The sequence below is a fragment of the Oncorhynchus kisutch genome, linkage group LG6 (assembly GCF_002021735.2).
Source record: "Oncorhynchus kisutch isolate 150728-3 linkage group LG6, Okis_V2, whole genome shotgun sequence".
In the NCBI taxonomy this organism is placed as follows: Eukaryota; Metazoa; Chordata; class Actinopteri; order Salmoniformes; family Salmonidae; genus Oncorhynchus; species Oncorhynchus kisutch.
In genome coordinates this window covers 20,518,370-20,538,679 of record NC_034179.2, presented here as the reverse complement: position 1 = coordinate 20,538,679, position 20,310 = coordinate 20,518,370, and the positions used below count along the sequence as shown (strand labels likewise).

The 20,310-nt window shown below is 42.8% G+C and overlaps 1 protein-coding gene across 3 annotated transcripts in view; it reads right to left on the bottom strand.

Annotated features, from left to right (window-relative positions):
• Nucleotides 1-756: 756 nt before the first annotated feature.
• LOC109892065 (armadillo repeat protein deleted in velo-cardio-facial syndrome) overlaps nt 757-20,310 on the bottom strand; it is a 33,503-nt gene continuing 13,949 nt past the window's right edge. For 2 of the 3 annotated variants that reach the window (XM_020484482.2, XM_031826371.1), the window contains exons 8-17: nt 15,404-15,421; nt 12,929-13,000; nt 4,211-4,338; nt 3,825-3,975; nt 3,539-3,731; nt 3,296-3,407; nt 3,060-3,147; nt 2,212-2,264; nt 1,601-1,694; nt 757-1,449 (exon numbers count right to left, since the gene is read on the bottom strand). In XM_020484482.2, coding sequence (XP_020340071.1) covers nt 1,602-1,694; nt 2,212-2,264; nt 3,060-3,147; nt 3,296-3,407; nt 3,539-3,731; nt 3,825-3,975; nt 4,211-4,338; nt 12,929-13,000; nt 15,404-15,421 — 908 coding nt within the window. In that variant the 3' untranslated portion in view covers nt 757-1,449; nt 1,601. The remainder of the gene's footprint in view (nt 1,450-1,600; nt 1,695-2,211; nt 2,265-3,059; nt 3,148-3,295; nt 3,408-3,538; nt 3,732-3,824; nt 3,976-4,210; nt 4,339-12,928; nt 13,001-15,403; nt 15,422-20,310) is intronic. The other variant, XM_031826372.1, reaches the window with a different exon arrangement.

The following is a 20,310-nucleotide window of genomic DNA, read 5'->3' as shown; positions in this document are numbered from 1 at the left end:
CAGAGCGCAGAATAACTGATGAATTTATGAATGTGAAACACCCGTTGAATATGACCGGTGTCAGTAAATGTCGAGTAATTAAATTGTTGCCAGCAGCACAGTTAGTCACTAACGCTCTAGATAACATGAAAACACCATCTCTGCTAGGGCATAAAATGTTCAGAGTAAGGCGTTCTCTCACTTGACTGTAAGTGGCTAGCCAACATTAGCCAGTTAGCTTGGGTGTGAAATGGCTAGCTAGTTAGCGGTGGTGCGCGCTAGTTCAATCGGTGACGTCACTTGCTCTGAGACCTTGAAGTAATGGTTCCCCTTGCTCTGCAAGAGCCGCGGCATTTGTGGAGCGATGGGTAACGATGCTTCGAGGGTGACCGTTGACGTGTGCAGAGCATCCCTGGTTCGCTCCCAGGTCGGGACGAGGGGACGGACGTAAAGTCTACAGGTGCTTGACTGCCGTTCAACCCTACTTCTCGGCCAGAACGCTCTGAATTTATGAACGGACAATCTGACAATGCTCTGAATTTTGCGTAAGCGCACTCCGAACACACCCTTCATTTCGTTCGTGTTTCTCGACTCTGTTCCAAGCACTGTAGTTTAGCAAGACCGCGATGGAACTGTCCATTGCTGAAAGTAAAATAATGCTGAAAGTAAAATAACCACAGGACAACTGCTATTAAACTGTATGTGGAATACACCCCTGGCCCTTGTCCTAATTGAAAAAGACGAGAACAAAGATGATAAATTTAAGTCCATACAACATTGAGAAATTATGGATTTTATTTGCTTACATTTTCAGTTCAACATCGCGATGCAAGAACAAACACTGCATATAGCAAATTCATCATGTGCATATAGCAAATTCATCATGTCAGCTCCTGATAAAATGGCACTATTACTTGGTAGTGTATAATGTTAACGTATCCATTCCATTTTTGGTTACAAGATAACGTTCACAACTGTTAATAAATAACATGAATATTACAATATAAATGCCTTCATTTAGAATATGAATCTTTTATTACACATTTACAATCCCATTTCCAACTTGTCTCTCACATGAAAGTAATGGACAATTTGCAGAAGTGAAACAACACAGTATGGAAATACTGGAGGAAAAGGCAGGTCAAGATTTTTTTTTTTTTTTGACAAATCCTAATTTCATAGTGTGTTTTTCATCCTGCACTACATTCAGCTGTGTCACTCCACTCATCCCACTGTCCAGTATGTATAAAATATAGTAGAGGTTATGTTCAACTGCAGCCAGAGTTTGAATAACACTTTGAACATGTAAATGTAAGATCCTATATTCACTCCATTCTGATTTTCTGGCGGGAGAATAACCATGTTGTCCTGAATGGTGAATTGACCTACAGAAAGTCCGTCTAAAGAATAAACACCACAATGACCTCCACAAATGTTGATGTTCCACTTGCTCTTTTACTGCCACGTCTCCTGTAAACAAAAAAAGAAAAAGAACAATGATTCATTTTTTCGTAATCTATGACTCCCCCAATAGCAAAAGCAATGAACATGTGTATAACATCAATCCTAAAATGGTTAAGTGAAATGTAATAATGTAAATGTAATAATCCCTTCTGCCAACCTCAGACCCAGGAATCGAGGGGTGGAGGTTTGCGTTCCACCAGACCCACTGCAGGCCTTCCAGCCCGGATGAAGTGCTTCCTCTCTGGGATACTCTGCAACAAAATAGAACCATTATTTAGTTAAAAGTCCAATGCGGCTGTTTGTATCTCAATATCAAATCATTTCTGAGTAACAGGTAAGTACCACACTGTGATTGTTTTCAATTAAAATTGTAAAAAAAAAAACACAAAAATAGCTTCTTAGTAAAGAGCCATTTCTCAAGGAACAATTTTGCTAGGATTGTTTGGGAGTGGTCTGAGTGGTCTGTTATTAGCAGAGAGGTTTAGAACTCTTTCTTATTGGTCTAACTAATTTACTGCCTGGTGATGTCACTAGGCAAGCCAAACCTCCATCCCACCAAAACTGGTAGAAATGTTCAGTCTTTTAAAACAGCTCTTACAATAAAATGGTACTACAACAGTGTTATTCCAACCTCATAGTGTGGAAATAGATATAAAACACAAGAAAATCACATTTTTCACTGCGCTGGCCCTTAAAATCTTGAGTCACCATTGAAAAACTCCTGACCTTTAGGTATAGTAAGGAGCTCATATGTACCGTGTTACTGACCTGGAGTAACCCATCACCCACTCTGTCACTCAGCTCCACGGTGGAGTATCCATCTGTGGGAAAAACAGACAGGATACAATAAACAAAGGTCATTTTGTGTTCAAATTACAAGAAACAGGCTCACACACAGATGTAGGATCTTCATTTAATCACTCTTTTGTTTCTGACAATTTGTAATGTAAACTTGTAGTGTATTTGAGTTTTAAAAAGGCTTCTAAAATTTAAGTTTGCAATTTCCACTTTGAAATTTCAGAATTGATTTGCCCTAAAGAAACACAGACAAACGTCTATTCATTGCAATCCACATAATGATCCAAATGTCCTCTGGCTGCATGATTATTTTCCTACTGTAGAAAACTGGCTGAAGATCCTACATCTGCATGAATACACACACTTTCAACAAGTTCTCACAGTCTCACTGCAGAATTAGACATTCAGCCACGTTCTCTAAATTAGGAAAATTTCGAATTTGCTCCAAAGATCAAATATTGAAGTGTTTTTGAATCCGTAGGTTGACTCCTGCTGCCCTGTATGTTCCATTTCTCCAAACCGAAGTTAAGGGTAAAGTTAGGCACTCATTCCGAATGGTTAAGGTAAAGGTTATTGTTTGGGATATGACAAAAAACAGTGTCCATGACTGGGATCAAACAACTAACCTGATCCAGAATCATGGGATTACTCAAGTCTACTTGATAGTAATAGTGCTCACTGTTGCCCCTAGTGGCCGATTTTGAAGACATTTCCCGATGTCCTCAGGAATGGATAGACTTACAATTTCGATGTCAATCTCCCTACACACACACACACACACACACACACTTATGCTGAAGCTACAGTCTCATGCTCACCTTGGTTTTTCTCCATCAGAGGGAGTGTGATGTCATCATAGGCTGCCTTTCCGCTCTTAGTTTTTTTGGGTATTCCACAAGTGGTTGACTGAAGGTAAAGAAGAAAGAAGACTCAGTATGCCATTATGAACTAATTGTGTCCCATACAGTGCTCAATATCAGACTGTGTTTGTGCCACCCATTTGGACTGTGTAGTGAATGGGGAATACAGCCTTCTACAGCATGCCATGCGAAACCTTAAAGTGGCTCTTGTTCCAGCCTCCCTTGTAAAGGCTATTTCTCAGGTCCTTGTAGGCCCACACTGTCTGCAGGACATGAGATGCTGCTTTGGTCTCCCGCACAGATTGGCTAGCAAAGAAACAACAGAATAAACCAGAGCTAGCATAAAGGAGAGAGTACGACACGGTGAACTGAGCATCTAGCCAATTGAAACCATCTCCCATAACCAACACCAAAGATACTATGCTATGAAAATCTACCTTGTCTTGTTGATGGCCACCAGTTTCTGGATGCCGTGACCCTGTATGAGACCACGGGCATTCTCAGGGCTGTCTGAGATGATCTCATGGATAGTGTTCAGAATGGCCACCACTGTGTCCCCTTCCAGGTTCTTGGCTGGTCGCTGCTGACCACTGGGCAGGTTACTGACCAGGTCCCTCATGGCATAGCTTCCTATGGGGCAAAGGGTAAAATTATGTATCGTGTGTGTGCACTCGCGTGTGTGTGCATGCATTGATGTGTGCATACGTGTTTATGTGCATGTACCTATGAGGTCTTTGTTCCGTCGATCTATGGCCAGGTTGCGTAGAGCAATAGCTACAGCCCGGACCACTTTATCACCATCTGAACGCAGTAGCTCCACCAGGACAGGCAGACCTTTCTCCTTTCTAACTGTGGCCCGGATGTAACTGGACCACTGAGAAAAGGCACAGAGAGAGAATAATAGAAGGATGTCATGTATAAATTGCACACCCCTATTGTGCTACTTGTGAGGATTCACACATCATACTTTTATATACATGATAGCTTTTCAACCACATTTCATTACACCCATCACACAGAGAGGGGGGGGGGTAGAGAGGGGATGAGAAACAAATATTCTGTTCTCCCACAGCCTCAGATAAACTTCTCCCCCTTTGCCCTTCACTCACAGCCCAGTGACCTGCAGCAAGGTTCTGCAGAGCTCCGGCTGCTGCCTCCAGGGTGTTGTGGTTTTGACTGCGAGTGAGGAGAGACAGGTACAGCCTCACCACCTCTGGCTGGTACAGCATCTCCAGACCTACAGAGAAAGAGGGAGAGAAACAGCACATCTGCAACCAGTAGAGAACTCTCATACACATTGGAACTGATATGATGAGACACAGTGGATTCTCAAGCCACCAATCAGCAACCAAACAGCACATATAGCGCTTATAAAGCTAGCACAGTTCAGACTTCATAGTGAAAAACCGATGTGATAGAACTGAGGACTTGCACCCTACTGGTAGAGTGGTAGAGTATACTTTTTCTGACAAATTTGAGTTTTTAGGCCAAAGTGTGACGATTTAGCGCAGGATGATATAAAAAATGCAATAGTTGTTTCCTATGACATCAAAAACAAAATCTCAAAACACCTCTTCTTTCATAGTCATGGTTTTATGGTCCAGAACCATGAACAGATCACTGCAAGACAAGGAGCAAATATTTATGATCTATCAGATGCCTCCTCTAGAGAATATAGACAGACTATGAAGCACAAAATTATCATTGGATTAGTATTTCAGAAAGAATATATAATGTACACAAAATAGATAATAATCCCAATTAAAAGCTCAGCCATGCTTGTGTGTGCGCAAATTCAATATTCACACTGGTTTTATGTTGAAGGAATGTTCTGCCTGGCTACGGGATTTGGACTGTGCTTGAAATTACAAAATGTTTTCCCAACTTTAATTTTGTACAAACACGTGCAAACACCCACACAGCATGTAAACATGGATGTCTATTCTATTATTAACAACTGAATGCTGTAGGCTCCACATCTTATCAGCTCTCACAGAGCTCTTCTCCGCTAACAAATCCATCTGTGTACATACGGTATCCCCCACTAACTTCAGCCATATTCATCCACAGACTCTACTATTTTACTGGAGTGAGCGGCTTCTAGCTATACCCACATCCCCAGCAGCCTGGCTAAAGTACATAAGGAGTGAAAATACACAGGAACTCTGTTACAAGCTGTCTTCCAGAGGCTTTCCATCCATATTCAGCCAGCTGAAGCTGCTGGGAAGCTGCTGCTGGCTGCGAGGCTTACATGCCATCTAATCCTTACATGGGCTTGTAACCTGATTATCACAAGGATTGCATCCTCTGGCAGGAGCGCGGGAAGGCTCTACATCCGGACGCACAGGTTCTGTTGAGGGTATAGACTTGTGCTACCTGGATGGCTACCCAGTGTCCTCAGTAATCCTCATACACACTCAGATGGGCTTTCCATTTGAACCTGTCGACTACAATGCTCAGGGATTTTTTAAATATCTTGCCTTACATACATATTTATAAGTGAAACACAATGTATCTGAACATATCCAAACCACAGCGGCAGAGCTGCTGCGATGATGTCAACGTCATAAAGAAGAGAGTTGTGGGGGGGGGGGGTTCTGACCATCGTTCACATGTGTTTTCCTTGTTTTAGTGTTGGTCAGGACGTGAGCTGGGTGGGTATTCTATGTTGTGTGTCTGGTTTGTCTATTTCTATGTTTGGCCTGATATGGTTCTCAATCAGAGGCAGGAGTTAGTCATTGTCTCTGATTGGGAACCATATTTAGGTAGCCTGTTTTGTGTTGGGTTTTGTGGGTGATTGTTCCTGTTTCTGTTTGCACCAGATAGGACTGTTTAGGTTTTCACTTTTCTTGTTTTGTTTAGTCTGTTCATGTATAGTCGTCTTTATTAAAAACATGAATAACCACCACGCTGCATTTTGGTCCGCCTCTCTTTCACCCGAAGAAAACCGTTACAATAACTATTCAACCCCTTTGTTATGGCAATCCTAAATAAGTTCAGGAGTAAAAATGTGCTTAACAAGTCACATAATAAGTTGCATGGACTCACTCTGTGTGCAATAATAGTGTTTAACATTACTTTTGAATAACTACCTCATCTCTGTACCCCACACATACAATTATCTGTGAATTTCAAAATCAGATTCAACCACAAAGACCAGGGAGGTTTTCCAGTGCCTCGCAAAGAAGGCCACCTATTGGTAGATGGGTAAAAAAAAAGCAGACATTGAACAATGCAAAGTTATTAATTACACTTTGGATGGTGTATCAATACACCCAGTCACTACAAAGATACAGGCATCCTTCCTAACTCAATTGCCTGAGAGGAAGGAAACTGCTCAGAGATTTCACCATGAGGCCAATGGTCACTTTTAAAACAGTCACAGAGTTGAATGGCTGTGATAGGAGAAAACTGTCAATGGATCAACAACATTGTAGTTACTCCACAATACTAACCCAATGGCAGAGTGAAATGAAGGAAGCCTGTACAGAATAAAAATGTTCCCAAAATGAATCCTGTTTGCAATAAGACACTACAATACTGTAAAACTGCAATAAATGTGGCAAACACAATACATTACAGTACCACTCTTCATATTTTCAAGTAGTGGTTGCATCATGTTATGGGTATGCTTGTCATCGGCAAGTACTAGGGAGTTTTTTACGATAAAAATAAATGGAATAGGGCTATGCACAGGCAGAATTCTAGAGGAAAAGCTGGTTCAGTCTGCTTTCCAACAGACACTGGGAGATAAATTCACCTTTCAGCAGGACAATAACCTAAAACACAAGGTCACTGGCGTTGCTTACCAAGATTACTTTGAATGTTACCGCGTGGCGTAGTTACAGTTTTTACTTAAAATCAGCTTGAAAATCTATGGAAAGACTTGGAAATGGCTGTCTAGCAATGATCAATAACCAACTTGACAGAGCTTGAAGACTTTTAAATAGAATGTGCAAATATTGCTTAATCCAGGTATGCAAAGCTCTTAGATTTACCCAGAAAGACTTACATTGGTAATCACTGCCAAAGGTGATTCCAACATATATTGACTCAGGGGTGTGAATACTTATGTAAATGAATACATTTGCAAACATTTCTAAAAACATGTTTCACTTTGTCATTATGGAGTACTGTGTGTCGATGGGTGAGGGGAAAAAAACAAAAACATTTAATCCATTTTGAATTCAGGCTGTAACACAACAGCTGACCATGACTCCATTTTGTTGCTCCCAGCCTATAGACAGAAACTAAAACAGAAAGCACCTGCGCTCAGGTCTGTTCAAAGCTGGTCCGACCAATTGGATTCCATGCTTCAAGATTGCTTTGATCACTTGGACTGGATTATGTTCCGCATAGCGTCCAACAACAACATTGATGAATACGCTGATTCGGTGAGCGAGTTTATTAGCAAGTGCATCGGTGATGTTGTACCCACAGCGTCTATTAAAACATTCCTCAACCAGAAACATGGATTGATGGCAGCATTCGCGCAAAACTGAAAGCGCGAACCACTGCTTTTAATCAGGGCAACATGACCGGAAACATGACCGAATACCAACAGTGTAGCTATTCCCTCCGCAAGGCAATCAAACAAGCTAAGGGTCAGTATAGAGTAATGTATGTTGCAGGGTCTACAGTCAATCACGGACTACAAAAGAAAAACCAGCCCCGTCGCGGACCACAATGTCTTACTGTCGCGAACCACGATGTCTTGCTCCCAGACAAACTAAACAACTTCTTTGCTCGCTTTGAGGACAATACAGTGCCACTGACACGGCCCGCTACCAAAACCTCTGGGCTCTCTTTCACTGCAGCCAACGTGAGTAAAACATTTAAACGTGTTAACCCTCGCAAGACTGCAGGCCCAGACGACATCCCAAGCCACGTCCTCAGAGCATGCGCAGACCAGCTGGCTGGTGTGTTTATGGACATATTCAATCAATCCTTATCCCAGTCTGCTGTTCCCACATGCTTCAAGAGGGCCACCATTGTTCCTGCTCCCAAGAAAGCTAAGGTAACTGAGCTAAATGACTACCACCCCGTAGCACTCACTTCCGTCATCATGAAGTGCTTTGAGAGACTAGTCAAGGACCATATCACCTCCACCCTACCTGACACCCTAGACCCACTCCAATTTGCTTACCGCCCAAATAGGTCCACAGACGATGCAATCTCAGCCACACTGCACACTGCCCTAACCCATCTGGGCAAGAGGAATACCTATGTAATAATGCTGTTCATCAACTGCAGCTCAGCATTTAACACCATAGTACCCTCCAAACTCATCATTAAGCTTGAGACCCTGGTTCTCGACCCCGCCCTGTGCAACTGGGTACTGGACTTCCTGACGGGCCTCCCCCAGGTGGTGAGGGTAGGTAACACCATCTCCACCCCGCTGATCCTCAACACTGGGGCCCCACAAGGGTGCGTTCTCAGCCCTCTCCTGAACTCCCTGTTCACCCACGACTGCGTGGCCATGCATGCCTCCAACTCAATCATCAAGTTTGCAGATGACACTACAGTGGTAGGCTTGATTACCAACAACGACCGAAAAAGCCTTGGTTTCATGCATGTCAACATCAGAAGCCTCCTCCCTAAGTTTGTCTTACTCACTGCTTTAGCACACTCTGCTAACCCTGATGTCCTTGCTGTGTCTGAATCCTGGCTCAGGAAGGCCACCAAAAATTCAGAGATTTCCATACCCAACTATAACATCTTCCGTCAGGATAGAACTGCCAAAGGGGGAGGAGTTGCAGTTTACTGCAGAGATAGCCTGCAAAGTAATGTCATACTTTCCAGGTCCATACCCAAACAGTTCGAACTACTAATTTTGAAAATTACTCTCTCCAGAAATAAGTCTCTCACGGTTGCCGCCTGCTACCGACCCCCCTCAGCTCCCAGCTGTGCCCTGGACACCATTTGTGAATTGATCGCCCCCCATCTAGCTTCAGAGTTTGTTCTGTTAGGTGACCTAAACTGGGATATGCTTAACACCCCGCCAGTCCTACAATCTAAGCTAGATGCCCTCAATCTCACACAAATCATCAAGGAACCCAACAGGTACAACCCTAACTCTGTAAACAAGGGCACCCTCATAGACGTCCTCCTGACCAACTGGCCCTCCAAATACACCTCCGCTGTCTTCAACCAGGATCTCAGCGATCACTGCCTCATTGCCTGTATCCGCTACGGAGCCGCAGTCAAACGACCACCCCTCATCACTGTCAAACGCTCCCTAAAACACTTCTGTGAGCAGGCCTTTCTAATCGACCTGGCCCGGGTATCCTGGAAGGACATTGACCTCATCCCGTCAGTTGAGGATGCCTGGTCATTCTTTAAAAGTAACTTCCTCACCATTTTAGATAAGCATGCTCCGTTCAAAAAATGCAGAACTAAGAACAGATACAGCCCTTGGTTCACTCCAGACCTGACTGCCCTCGACCAGCACAAAAACATCCTGTGGCGGACTGCAATAGCATCGAATAGTCCCCGTGATATGCAACTGTTCAGGGAAGTCCGGAACCAATACACGCAGTCAGTCAGGAAAGCTAAGGCCAGCTTCTTCAGGCAGAAGTTTGCATCCTGTAGCTCCAACTCCCAAAAGTTCTGGGACACTGTGAAGTCCATGGAGAACAAGAGCACCTCCTCCCAGCTGCCCACTGCACTGAGGCTAGGTAACACGGTCACCACTGATAAATCCATGATTATCGAAAACTTCAATAAGCATTTCTCAACGGCTGGCCATGCCTTCCGCCTGGCTACTTCAACCTCGGCCAACAGCTCCGCCCCCCCCGCAGCTCCTCGCCCAAGCCTCTCCAGGTTCTCCTTTACCCAAATCCAGATAGCAGATGTTCTGAAAGAGCTGCAAAACCTGGACCCGTACAAATCAGCTGGGCTTGACAATCTGGACCCTCTATTTCTGAAACTATCTGCCACCATTGTCGCAACCCCTATTACCAGCCTGTTCAACCTCTCTTTCATCTCGTCTGAGATCCCCAAGGATTGGAAAGCTGCCGCAGTCATCCCCCTCTTCAAAGGGGGAGACACCCTGGACCCAAACTGTTACAGACCTATATCCATCCTGCCCTGCCTATCTAAGGTCTTCGAAAGCCAAGTCAACAAACAGGTCACTGACCATCTCGAATCCCACCGTACCTTCTCCGCTGTGCAATCTGGTTTCCGAGCCGGTCATGGGTGCACCTCAGCCACACTCAAGGTACTAAACGATATCATAACCGCCATCGATAAAAGACAGTACTGTGCAGCCGTCTTCATCGACCTTGCCAAGGCTTTCGACTCTGTCAATCACCATATTCTTATCGGCAGACTCAGTAGCCTCGGTTTTTCGGATGACTGCCTTGCCTGGTTCACCAATTACTTTGCAGACAGAGTTCAGTGTGTCAAATCGGAGGGCATGCTGTCCGGTCCTCTGGCAGTCTCTATGGGGGTGCCACAGGGTTCAATTCTCGGGCCGACTCTTTTCTCTGTGTATATCAATGATGTTGCTCTTGCTGCGGGCGATTCCCTGATCCACCTCTACGCAGACGACACCATTCTATATACTTTCGGCCCGTCTTTGGACACTGTGCTATCTAACCTCCAAACAAGCTTCAATGCCATACAACACTCCTTCCGTGGCCTCCAACTGCTCTTAAACGCTAGTAAAACCAAATGCATGCTTTTCAACCGGTCGCTGCCTGCACCTGCATGCCCGACTAGCATCACCACCCTGGATGGTTCCGACCTAGAATATGTGGACGTCTATAAGTACCTAGGTGTCTGGCTAGACTGCAAACTCTCCTTCCAGACTCATATCAAACATCTCCAATCGAAAATCAAATCAAGAGTCGGCTTTCTATTCCGCAACAAAGCCTCCTTCACTCACGCCGCCAAGCTTACCCTAGTAAAACTGACTATCCTACCGATCCTCGACTTCGGCGATGTCATCTACAAAATGGCTTCCAACACTCTACTCAGCAAACTGGATGCAGTCTATCACAGTGCCATCCGTTTTGTCACTAAGCACCTTATACCACCCACCACTGCGACTTGTATGCTCTAGTCGGCTGGCCCTCGCTACATATTCGTCGCCAGACCCACTGGCTCCAGGTCATCTACAAGTCTATGCTAGGTAAAGCTCCGCCTTATCTCAGCTCACTGGTCACGATGGCAACACCCATCCGTAGCACGCGCTCCAGCAGGTGTTTCTCACTGATCATCCCTAAAGCCAACACCTCATTTGGCCGCCTTTCGTTCCAGTACTCTGCTGCCTGTGACTGGAACGAATTGCAAAAATCGCTGAAGTTGGAGACTTTTATCTCCCTCACCAACTTCAAACATCAGCTATCTGAGCAGCTAACCGATCGCTGCAACTGTACATAGTCTATTGGTAAATAGCCCACCCTTTTCACCTACCTCATCCCCATACTGTTTTTATTTATTTACTTTTCTGCTCTTCTGCACACCAATATCTCTACCTGTACATGACCATCTGATCATTTATCACTCCAGTGTTAATCTGCAAAATTGTAATTATTTGCCTACCTCCTCATGCCTTTTGCACACATTGTATATAGACCCCCCCTTTGTTTTCTACTGTGTTATTGACTTGTTAATTGTTTACTCCATGTGTAACTCTTTGTTGTATGCTCACACTGCTATGCTTTATCTTGGCCAGGTCGCAGTTGCAAATGAGAACTTGTTCTCAACTAGCCTACCTGGTTAAATAAAGGTGAAATAAAAATTAAAAATAAAAATAAAAAAACGACGAGACGGCCTACAGGGAGGAGGTGAGGGCCCTCGGAGTGTAGTGTCAGAAAAAATAACCTAACCCTCAACATCAACAAAACAAAGGAGATGATCGTGGACTTCAGGAAACAGCAGAGGGAGCAGCCCCCTATCCACATCGACGGGACAATAGTGGAGAGGGTGTAAAGTTTTAAGTTCCTCGGCTTACACATCACGGACAAACTGAATTGGTCCACCCACACAGACAGCGTGGTGAAGAAGGAGCAGCAGCGCCTCTTCAACCTCAGGAGGCTGAAGAAATTTGGCTTGTCACCAAAACCACTCACAAAAACAGTATCTGTCTCAAGGCCATCAGACTGTTAAACAGCCATCACTAACATTGAGTGGCTGCTGCCAACATACTGACTCAACTCTAGCCGCTTTAATAATGGAACAATTAATGTAATAAATGTATCACAAGCCACTTTAAACAATGCCACTTTATATAATGTTTACATACCCTACATTACTCACCTCATATGTATATACTGTACTCTATACCTGCATTTTGTCTATGTCGTTCGGTCATCACTCATTTATATATTTTTATGTACATATTCTTATTCATTCCTTTACACTTGTGTGTATAAGGTAGTTGTTGTGAAATTGTTAGGTTAGATATTACTGCATGGTCGGAACTAAAAGCACAAGCATTTCGCTATACTGGCATTAACATCTGCTAACCATGTGTATGTGACAAATCAAATTTGATTTGATTTGGGTATGAATACTTTCTGAAGGTACTGCAACCACAGAAACCACATCAAGCTATTCCATATTGTATTGTACTCATACAGTAACTGACATACAGCATTTGTATGGACCATGTTGTTCTATCAAAGCATTCAGACGGTCTACTTTTGTGTCTGATTGGTTCCCATACAATCCAGTCACTTCTTGACATTATAACACATTGGGAACTATTCTACATCATGCACAATACATTTTATAGATGCCTCATGCCAAGGTTAAGGCTTTCCACACTGTAGGTCTTTGGAATGCAGATCCACAGATCACTAAAGATGCTACATATTTACCTTTCGTTGGTTGTGTGCGTTTAGGTAAATCCAGTGTACCATATTTTTTGTCACCTGGTCCGTTTCTCCAGCCTAGACAAAATACACACACGCAGGCACGCACGCATGCACACACACACACACAGACACACACAAACACACACACCGTGGTTAGCAAAAAGCACAATTGAAATCTCAAGGTATGACACACAGTAAATAGGAAATATCAAAACATGGGAAGTGTATAAAGACATGACGATGATAATGAGTCAGAAATACCAAGGTCTTCTATTGAAGCTCAAGACTTGAGGTAGACAACAGGGCAAGCAACCACAGAGAAGAGGTCCTGGAGTCTCATAGTTGACCGAACATTATTATGTATTTGAAGAGTTTATTTCCAAAACGCTATATGCACCTATTTTTTACATTTGTGTTTTTTTTTCATCAGAATTGATTGTTATGAGTACCTTCATGCGTGTGTAAAATATGACTGTTTTCTGATTTTTTTATTCATTGATTTTAGATGTGAATGAAAATTTTGTTTTTGAAAACTGAAATCTGTTGTACCTCATTTCTAACAGTATGTCACCGTGCAGCTAAAGGCAAAAAAACTGTAGATCATCTTTACTCCACACACAGAGATGCATACAAAGCTCTCCCTCGCCCTCCATTTGGCAAATCTGAACATAACTCTTTGGCTGGGATCATCAACTAAATTCAGCTGCGGACTGATTTTTTTTCTTGAACGGAAGGTCAGGGGGCCAGAATATAATTACAAATAATTTGTAGACTGCAAATGAACCACAAGAAGCCCCATAGTTGCACATATGTGGGAATACAGATTTCCTAAATGAAAATCACTCAGAGCTGATATGCTAGAGTTTTTACAATATTTTAGGTCCAACAATTAAAACATTTCGCCATGTCGATGAGAATGGGGGCATGCTCGGCCCTCCTTTTCCTGTAGTCCACAATAATTTCCTTTGTCTTGATCACATTGAGGGAGAGGTTGTTATCCTTGCACCATCCTTCCTCTCTATAGGCTGTCTCGTCGTTGTCGGTGATCAGGCCATCGGCAAACTTAATGATGGTGTTGAAGTCGTGCCCTCAAAGCTCATCACTAAGCTAAGGACCCTGGGACTAAACAAGTCCCTCTGCAACTGGATCCTGGACTTCCTGATAGGTCGCCCCTAGGTGGTAAGGGTAGATAACAACACATCAGCCACGCTGATCCTCAACACGGGGGCCCCTCAGGGGTGCATGCTCAGTCCCCTCCTGTACTCCCTGTTCACTCATGACTGCACGGCCAGGCACAACTCCAACACCGTCATTAAGTTTGCCGATGGCCTGATCACCGACAACGACGAGACAGCCTATACAGAGGAAGGATGGTGCAAAGATAACAACCTCTCCCTCAATGTGATCAAGACAAAGGAAATGATTGAGTACTACAGGAAAAGGAGGGCCGAGCATGCCCCCATTCTTATCGACATGGCTGTAGTGGAGCAGGTTGAGAGCTTCAAGTTCCTTGGCATCCACATGGACCAAGACAGTCGTGAAGAGGGCACAACAAAACCTATTCCCCCCCAGGAGACTGAAATTATTTGGCATGGGTCCTCAGGTCCTCAAAACGTTCTACAGCTGCACCATCGAGAGCATCCTGACGGGTTGGATCACTGCCTGGAAGGGCAACTGCTCGGCCTCCAATCGCACGTCACTACAGAGGGTAATGCGTACGGCACAGTACATCACTGGGGCAAAGCTTACTGCCATCCAGGATCTCTATACTAGTTGGTGACAGAGGAAGGACCTAAAAATTGTCAAAGACTCCTGCCACCCTAATCATAGACTGTTCTCTCTGCTACCACAAGGCAAGCGGTACCGGAGCGCCAAGTCTAGGTCCAAGAGGCTTCTAAACAGCTTCTACCCCCAAGCCATAAGACTCCTGAACATCTAATCAAATGGCTACCCAGGCTATTTGCATTGCCCCTATTTGCTCTTTAATTATTTGTACTTTTATTTCTTATTGTTTTGGTATTTCTTCTGAAAACTACATTGTTGGTTAAGGCCTTGTAAGTAAGCATTTCACTGTAAGGTCTACACTTGCTGTATTTGGTGCATGTGTCAAATACAATTTCATTTGATTTGATAAATGTATCATTTGTAAATTTCTTCATAAAAAATGTAGTTATTTATTACATTTAACTGTGCAAAACCTAGCAATACAACTTATTTCTCTGAGAGTGAGGCAGATATATAGTATTATTTGTCTCTCTGAAATGAAACCAAGTAATAGATTTTAAACAAATACATGTCTGTCATTGAACAATACCATGCCATAGTTAGTGAGAAAACACATCAATCTCTTTCATAATTTCTTTAAACAATAAAGGCTATTTTACCAACATTTTTGAGAATATATACATATATAGCGTTTTGGAATTAAACTACATTTTTTGATTGTCAAATATAATTCATTTATTTAGACAGACTTACTTTGATTGAACCACTCCTCTTGTGAATGGTGATGGAAGGAAACAAATCAAAAGACAAATAAGGAAGACATTTTCAAATGACAAATATAGCATTACAGCAATACAAACGACACCCCAGAAATCACCCAATTCTACACCTATTACATGCTTGCCAAAGTATGTGGTACATTTCACAACTCTAAGCACAAAAATCTTAACAGACCATCAAAATGGCTCATTTTTAGAAACTCTAAGCACATTTTCAATTGACCAAGTACAACAAACAGATTCACAAAGGCACTTGTTCGCTGCACCTTTTCATTTGGATACATATTTAATCTATCTGCTTTTCAAAATGCAATATTCACGTAACTGTTTATATGATTTTCTTTTAATTTGTTAACAATACAATGAACTGGATGTGGCCTTAATTACTGCATGATCATTCTTGATCAGCCAGTGTGCGTCAATAGGACAAAATGAAAAGAGTCACTCATGTGCTACCATTTGGAACAATGCACTGCTGAAATACCTGGGTTGTATGTGTAACAATATGCTGTTTTCCATTCATTATCTGATTTCATTGATACACTGTAAGCAGAGAGACAGTAAATACTGTATCAGTTGACAAGTCACATAGAAAAGGTGATCTTGAACAGTGGTGAACTGTCATTCAGGGCAGGTGGGGCTCTGAGCCCTAAATCAGTTTGCAAACAATGTAAAAATATATATATTTTGAGTTAATAAAGCCACATACAAACATGGTCTCTTTTTTGCTTTCTTGACTAGGCAGCTCCAAAATGCATGTATTTCAGCCTAGCTCAGTGCTTTCTGTGGTGGTGGGGCAGCCAGCGGAAAATACAGAGCGTAGCCATTGGTAAAGTTCTCTAGTTGCGCCGTGATTGGCTCAGTGTTCTGTCACTCATGAGGACACTACGTCACTGCAAAGTCTACAAGGAGAGCTCGAAAATTCAAGCACCTTGGGTGCTGCCACAGAGTTACATTAGAAGTGCCCATCCAAGAAGGCTCTAGCTCATTGGTCACAGATAAAATGGCATCAAATCACGTTATATTTACTGAAGCTTTGATTGGACTGATCATGTCAACATCATACTTTCAAAATCTTAGCTAGCAAACTAGACAAGCAGTCATCATCATGAATCAAGTCAACAATCTAGTGGCAAATCATTTTCAGTCCTTGTAGAGAAATTATAGATAAAAAGTACAGTTGAAGTCGGAAGTTTACATGCACCTTAGCCAAATACATTTAAACTCAGTTTTTCACACTTCCTGACATTTAATATACCTAGGTGTCTGGTTAGACTGTAAACTCTCCTTCCAGACTCACATCAAACATCTCCAATTCAAAGTTAAATCTAGAATTGGCTTCCTATTTCGCAACAAAGCATCCTTCACTCATGCTGCCAAACATAGCCTTTTAAAACTGATCATCCTACCAATCCTCGACTTCGGCGATGTCATTTACAAAATAGCCTTCAATACCCTACTTAATAAATTGGATGCAGTCTATTACAGTGCCATCCGTTTTGTCACCAAAGCCCCATATACTACCCACCACTGCGACCTGTACGCTCTCGTTGGCTGACCCTCGCTTCATACTCGTCGCCAAACCCACTGGCTCCAGGTCATCTACAAGACCCTGCTAGGTAAGTCCCCCCTTATCTCAGCTCAATGGTCACCATAGCAGCACCCACCTGTAGCACGCGCTCCAGTAGGTATATCTCTCTGGTCACCCCCAAAACCAATTCTTCCTTTGGCCGCCTCTCCTTCCAGTTCTCTGCTGCCAATGACTGGAACGAACTACAAAAATCTCTGAAACTGGAAACACATCTCCCTCACTAGCTTTAAGCACAAGCTGTCAGAGCAGCTCACAGATTACTGCACCTGTACATAGCCCATCTATAATTTAGCCCAAACAACTACCTCTTTCCCTACTGTATTTATTTATTTTGCTCCTTTGAACCCCATTATTTATATCTCTACTTTGCACATTCTTCCACTGCAAATCAACCATTCCAGTGTTTTACTTGCTATATTGTATTTACTTCGCCACCATGGCCTTTTTTTTGCCTTTACCTCCCTTATCTCACCTCACTTGCTCACATTGTATATAGACTTATTTTTCTACTGTAGTATTGACTGTATGTTTGCTTTACTCCATGTGTGACTCTGTGTTGTTGTATGTGTCGACCTGCTTTGCTTTATCTTGGCCAGGTCGCAATTGTAAATGAGAACTTGTTCTCAACTTGCCTACCTGGTTAAATAAAGGTGAAATAAATAAATAATCAGAGTAACAATTCCCTGTTTTAGGTCAGTTAGGATAACCACTTTATTTTAAGAATGTGAAATGTCAGAATAATAGTAGAGAGAATGATATATTTCAGCTTTTATTTCTTTCATCACATTCCCAGTGGGTCAGAAGTTCACATACACTCAATTAGTATTTGGTAGCATTGCCTTTAAATTGTTTAACTTGGGTCAAACGTTTCGGTAGCCTTCGACAAGTTTCCCACAATAAGTTTGGTGAATTTTGACCCATTCCTCCTGACAGAGCTGGTGTAGAGTCAGGTTTTTATGCCTCCTTACTCGCACACGCTTTTTCAGTTCTGCCCACAAATTTTCTATGGGATTGAGGTTAGGGCTTTGTGATGGCCACTCCAATACCTTGACTTTGTTGTCCTTTGGAAGTATGCCTGGGGTCATTGTCTATTTGGAAGACCAATTTGCGACCAAGCTCTAACTTCCTGACTGATGTCTTGAGATGTTGCTTCAATATATTCACATAATTTTCCTCCCTCATGAAGCCATCTATTTTGTGAAGTGCACCAGTCCCTCCTGCAGCAAAGCACCCCCACATCATGATGCTGCCATCCTCTGTGCTTCATGGTTGGGATGGTGTTCTTTGGCTTGCAAGCCTCCCCCTTTTCCCTCCAAACATAACAATGATCATTATGGCCAAACAGTTCTATTTTTATTTCATCAGACCAGAGGACATTTCTCCAAAAAGTACGATCTTTGTCCCCATGTACAGTTACAAACCGTAGTCTGGCTTTTTTATTGCAGTTTTGGAGCAGTAGCTTCTTCCTTGCTGAGCGGCCTTTCAGGTTATGATGATATAGGACTCGTTTTACTGTGGACATAGATACTTTTGTTTCCTCCAGCCTCTTCACAAGGTCCTTTGCTGTTGTTCTTGGATTGAGTTGCACTTTTCACACCAAAGTACGTTCATCTCTAGGAGACAGAACGCGTCTCCTTCCTGAGCGGTATGACGGCTGCGTGGTCCCATGTTGTTTATACTTGCGTACTATTGTTTGTACAGATGAACATGGTACCTTCAGGCGTTTGAAAATTGCTCCCAAGGATAAACCAGACTTGTGGAGGTCTACAATATTTTTTCTGAAGTCTTGTCTGATTTCTTTGGATTTTCCCTTGATGTCAAGCAAAGAGGCACTGAGTTTGAAGGTAGGCCTTGAAATACATCCACAGGTACACCTCCAATTGACTCAAGTGATGTCAATTAGCTTATCAGAAGCTTCTAAAGCCATGACATAATTTTATGGAATTTTCCAAGCTGTTTAAAGGCACAGTCAACTTAGTGTATGTAAACTTCTGACCCACTAGAATTGTGATACAGTGAAATTATCTGTCTGTTAGCAATTGTTAGAAAAAATACTTGTGTTATGCACAAAGTAGATGTCCTAACAGACTTGCCAAAACTATAGTTTGTCAACAAGAAATTTGTGGAGTGGTTGAAAATGAGTTTTAATGACTCCAACCTAAGTGTATGTAAACTTCCGACTTCAGCTGTATCGGTGCTCATCGGCCATTGGACATAAACATTACACAACAAGTTTGGAAGGGATCAGTGACTAACTGCAAGCGTTGCAAAGCAATCACTAGCTTGCTATTCAGTGGAGTGGGTGTGCAGTCCAAGTCTGGGTTTAAGGGTCTCTTTTCCAAGTTTAAAAGGATAAACATTCAACACCATGGGCCAGAAAAGGTTGAATACATTGGCCATGCTGTCAATCCAGCATGACTTCTACCGCATTCAAAATAACTGGAAACTCGGAACTGGGAAATCTCAGACTTCACTGAGACTACTGGGAACTCAGGAGAAAAACAAGCTCTGACAGGGAAAATACGTTTTGAACGGTCATCCAACTCAGAAATCTAAATCGGGAACTCTGGCCTCTTTCTAGAGCTCCAACCTGAAGATCACCGACATCATGATTCGACCTTGTTTTTTGTTTTTGTTTCCAGTTGTCTTGAAAGCACCATAAATCCAGAGAATGCCAGAATTTGATGGCAAAGTTTGATGACAAACTCTTCCCACAAGAAGGACCGCCACGCCACATTCCTGTTCAAGTGAGCACAGCACAACAAGGCGAGTCCAAAAATATATTGTATGCTGCTGTGTAAATTATGTAATTTGCCAGGGAGAAATGTATAGTATAGCTAAGAAAGTAATACTATGTTGTGTAGTAAGATGTTAGTATCCCATGTGCCTCACCCTAATAATTTGGTCCCTTTCCCACACATCATTTCAGGCTAGGGTTTATTTTTCTTCAATTCCTGTCTGACTGACATGCCCAAGCTAAACTGCCTGTTACTCAGGCCCAGAAGCCAGGATATGCATATAACTGGTACCATTGGATATAAAACACTGTAGGAGCATGGACTATGGGGCATTTGCAATTCCAGCTCCCAGATTGCAATTCCTATGGCTTCCACTAGATGTCAACAGTCTTTGTTCGAGGTTTCAGGCTTGTTTCGTCCCAAACGAGGAAGAATTTTGAGTTTCGGTACAGGGAGTCAGAGTTGGAAATCAGTCTGTGCGCACGCACGATGAAGAGGACATGCACCTGCTAATTTTACTTTCCTATTGAACATACATCTATCCGTATGAAA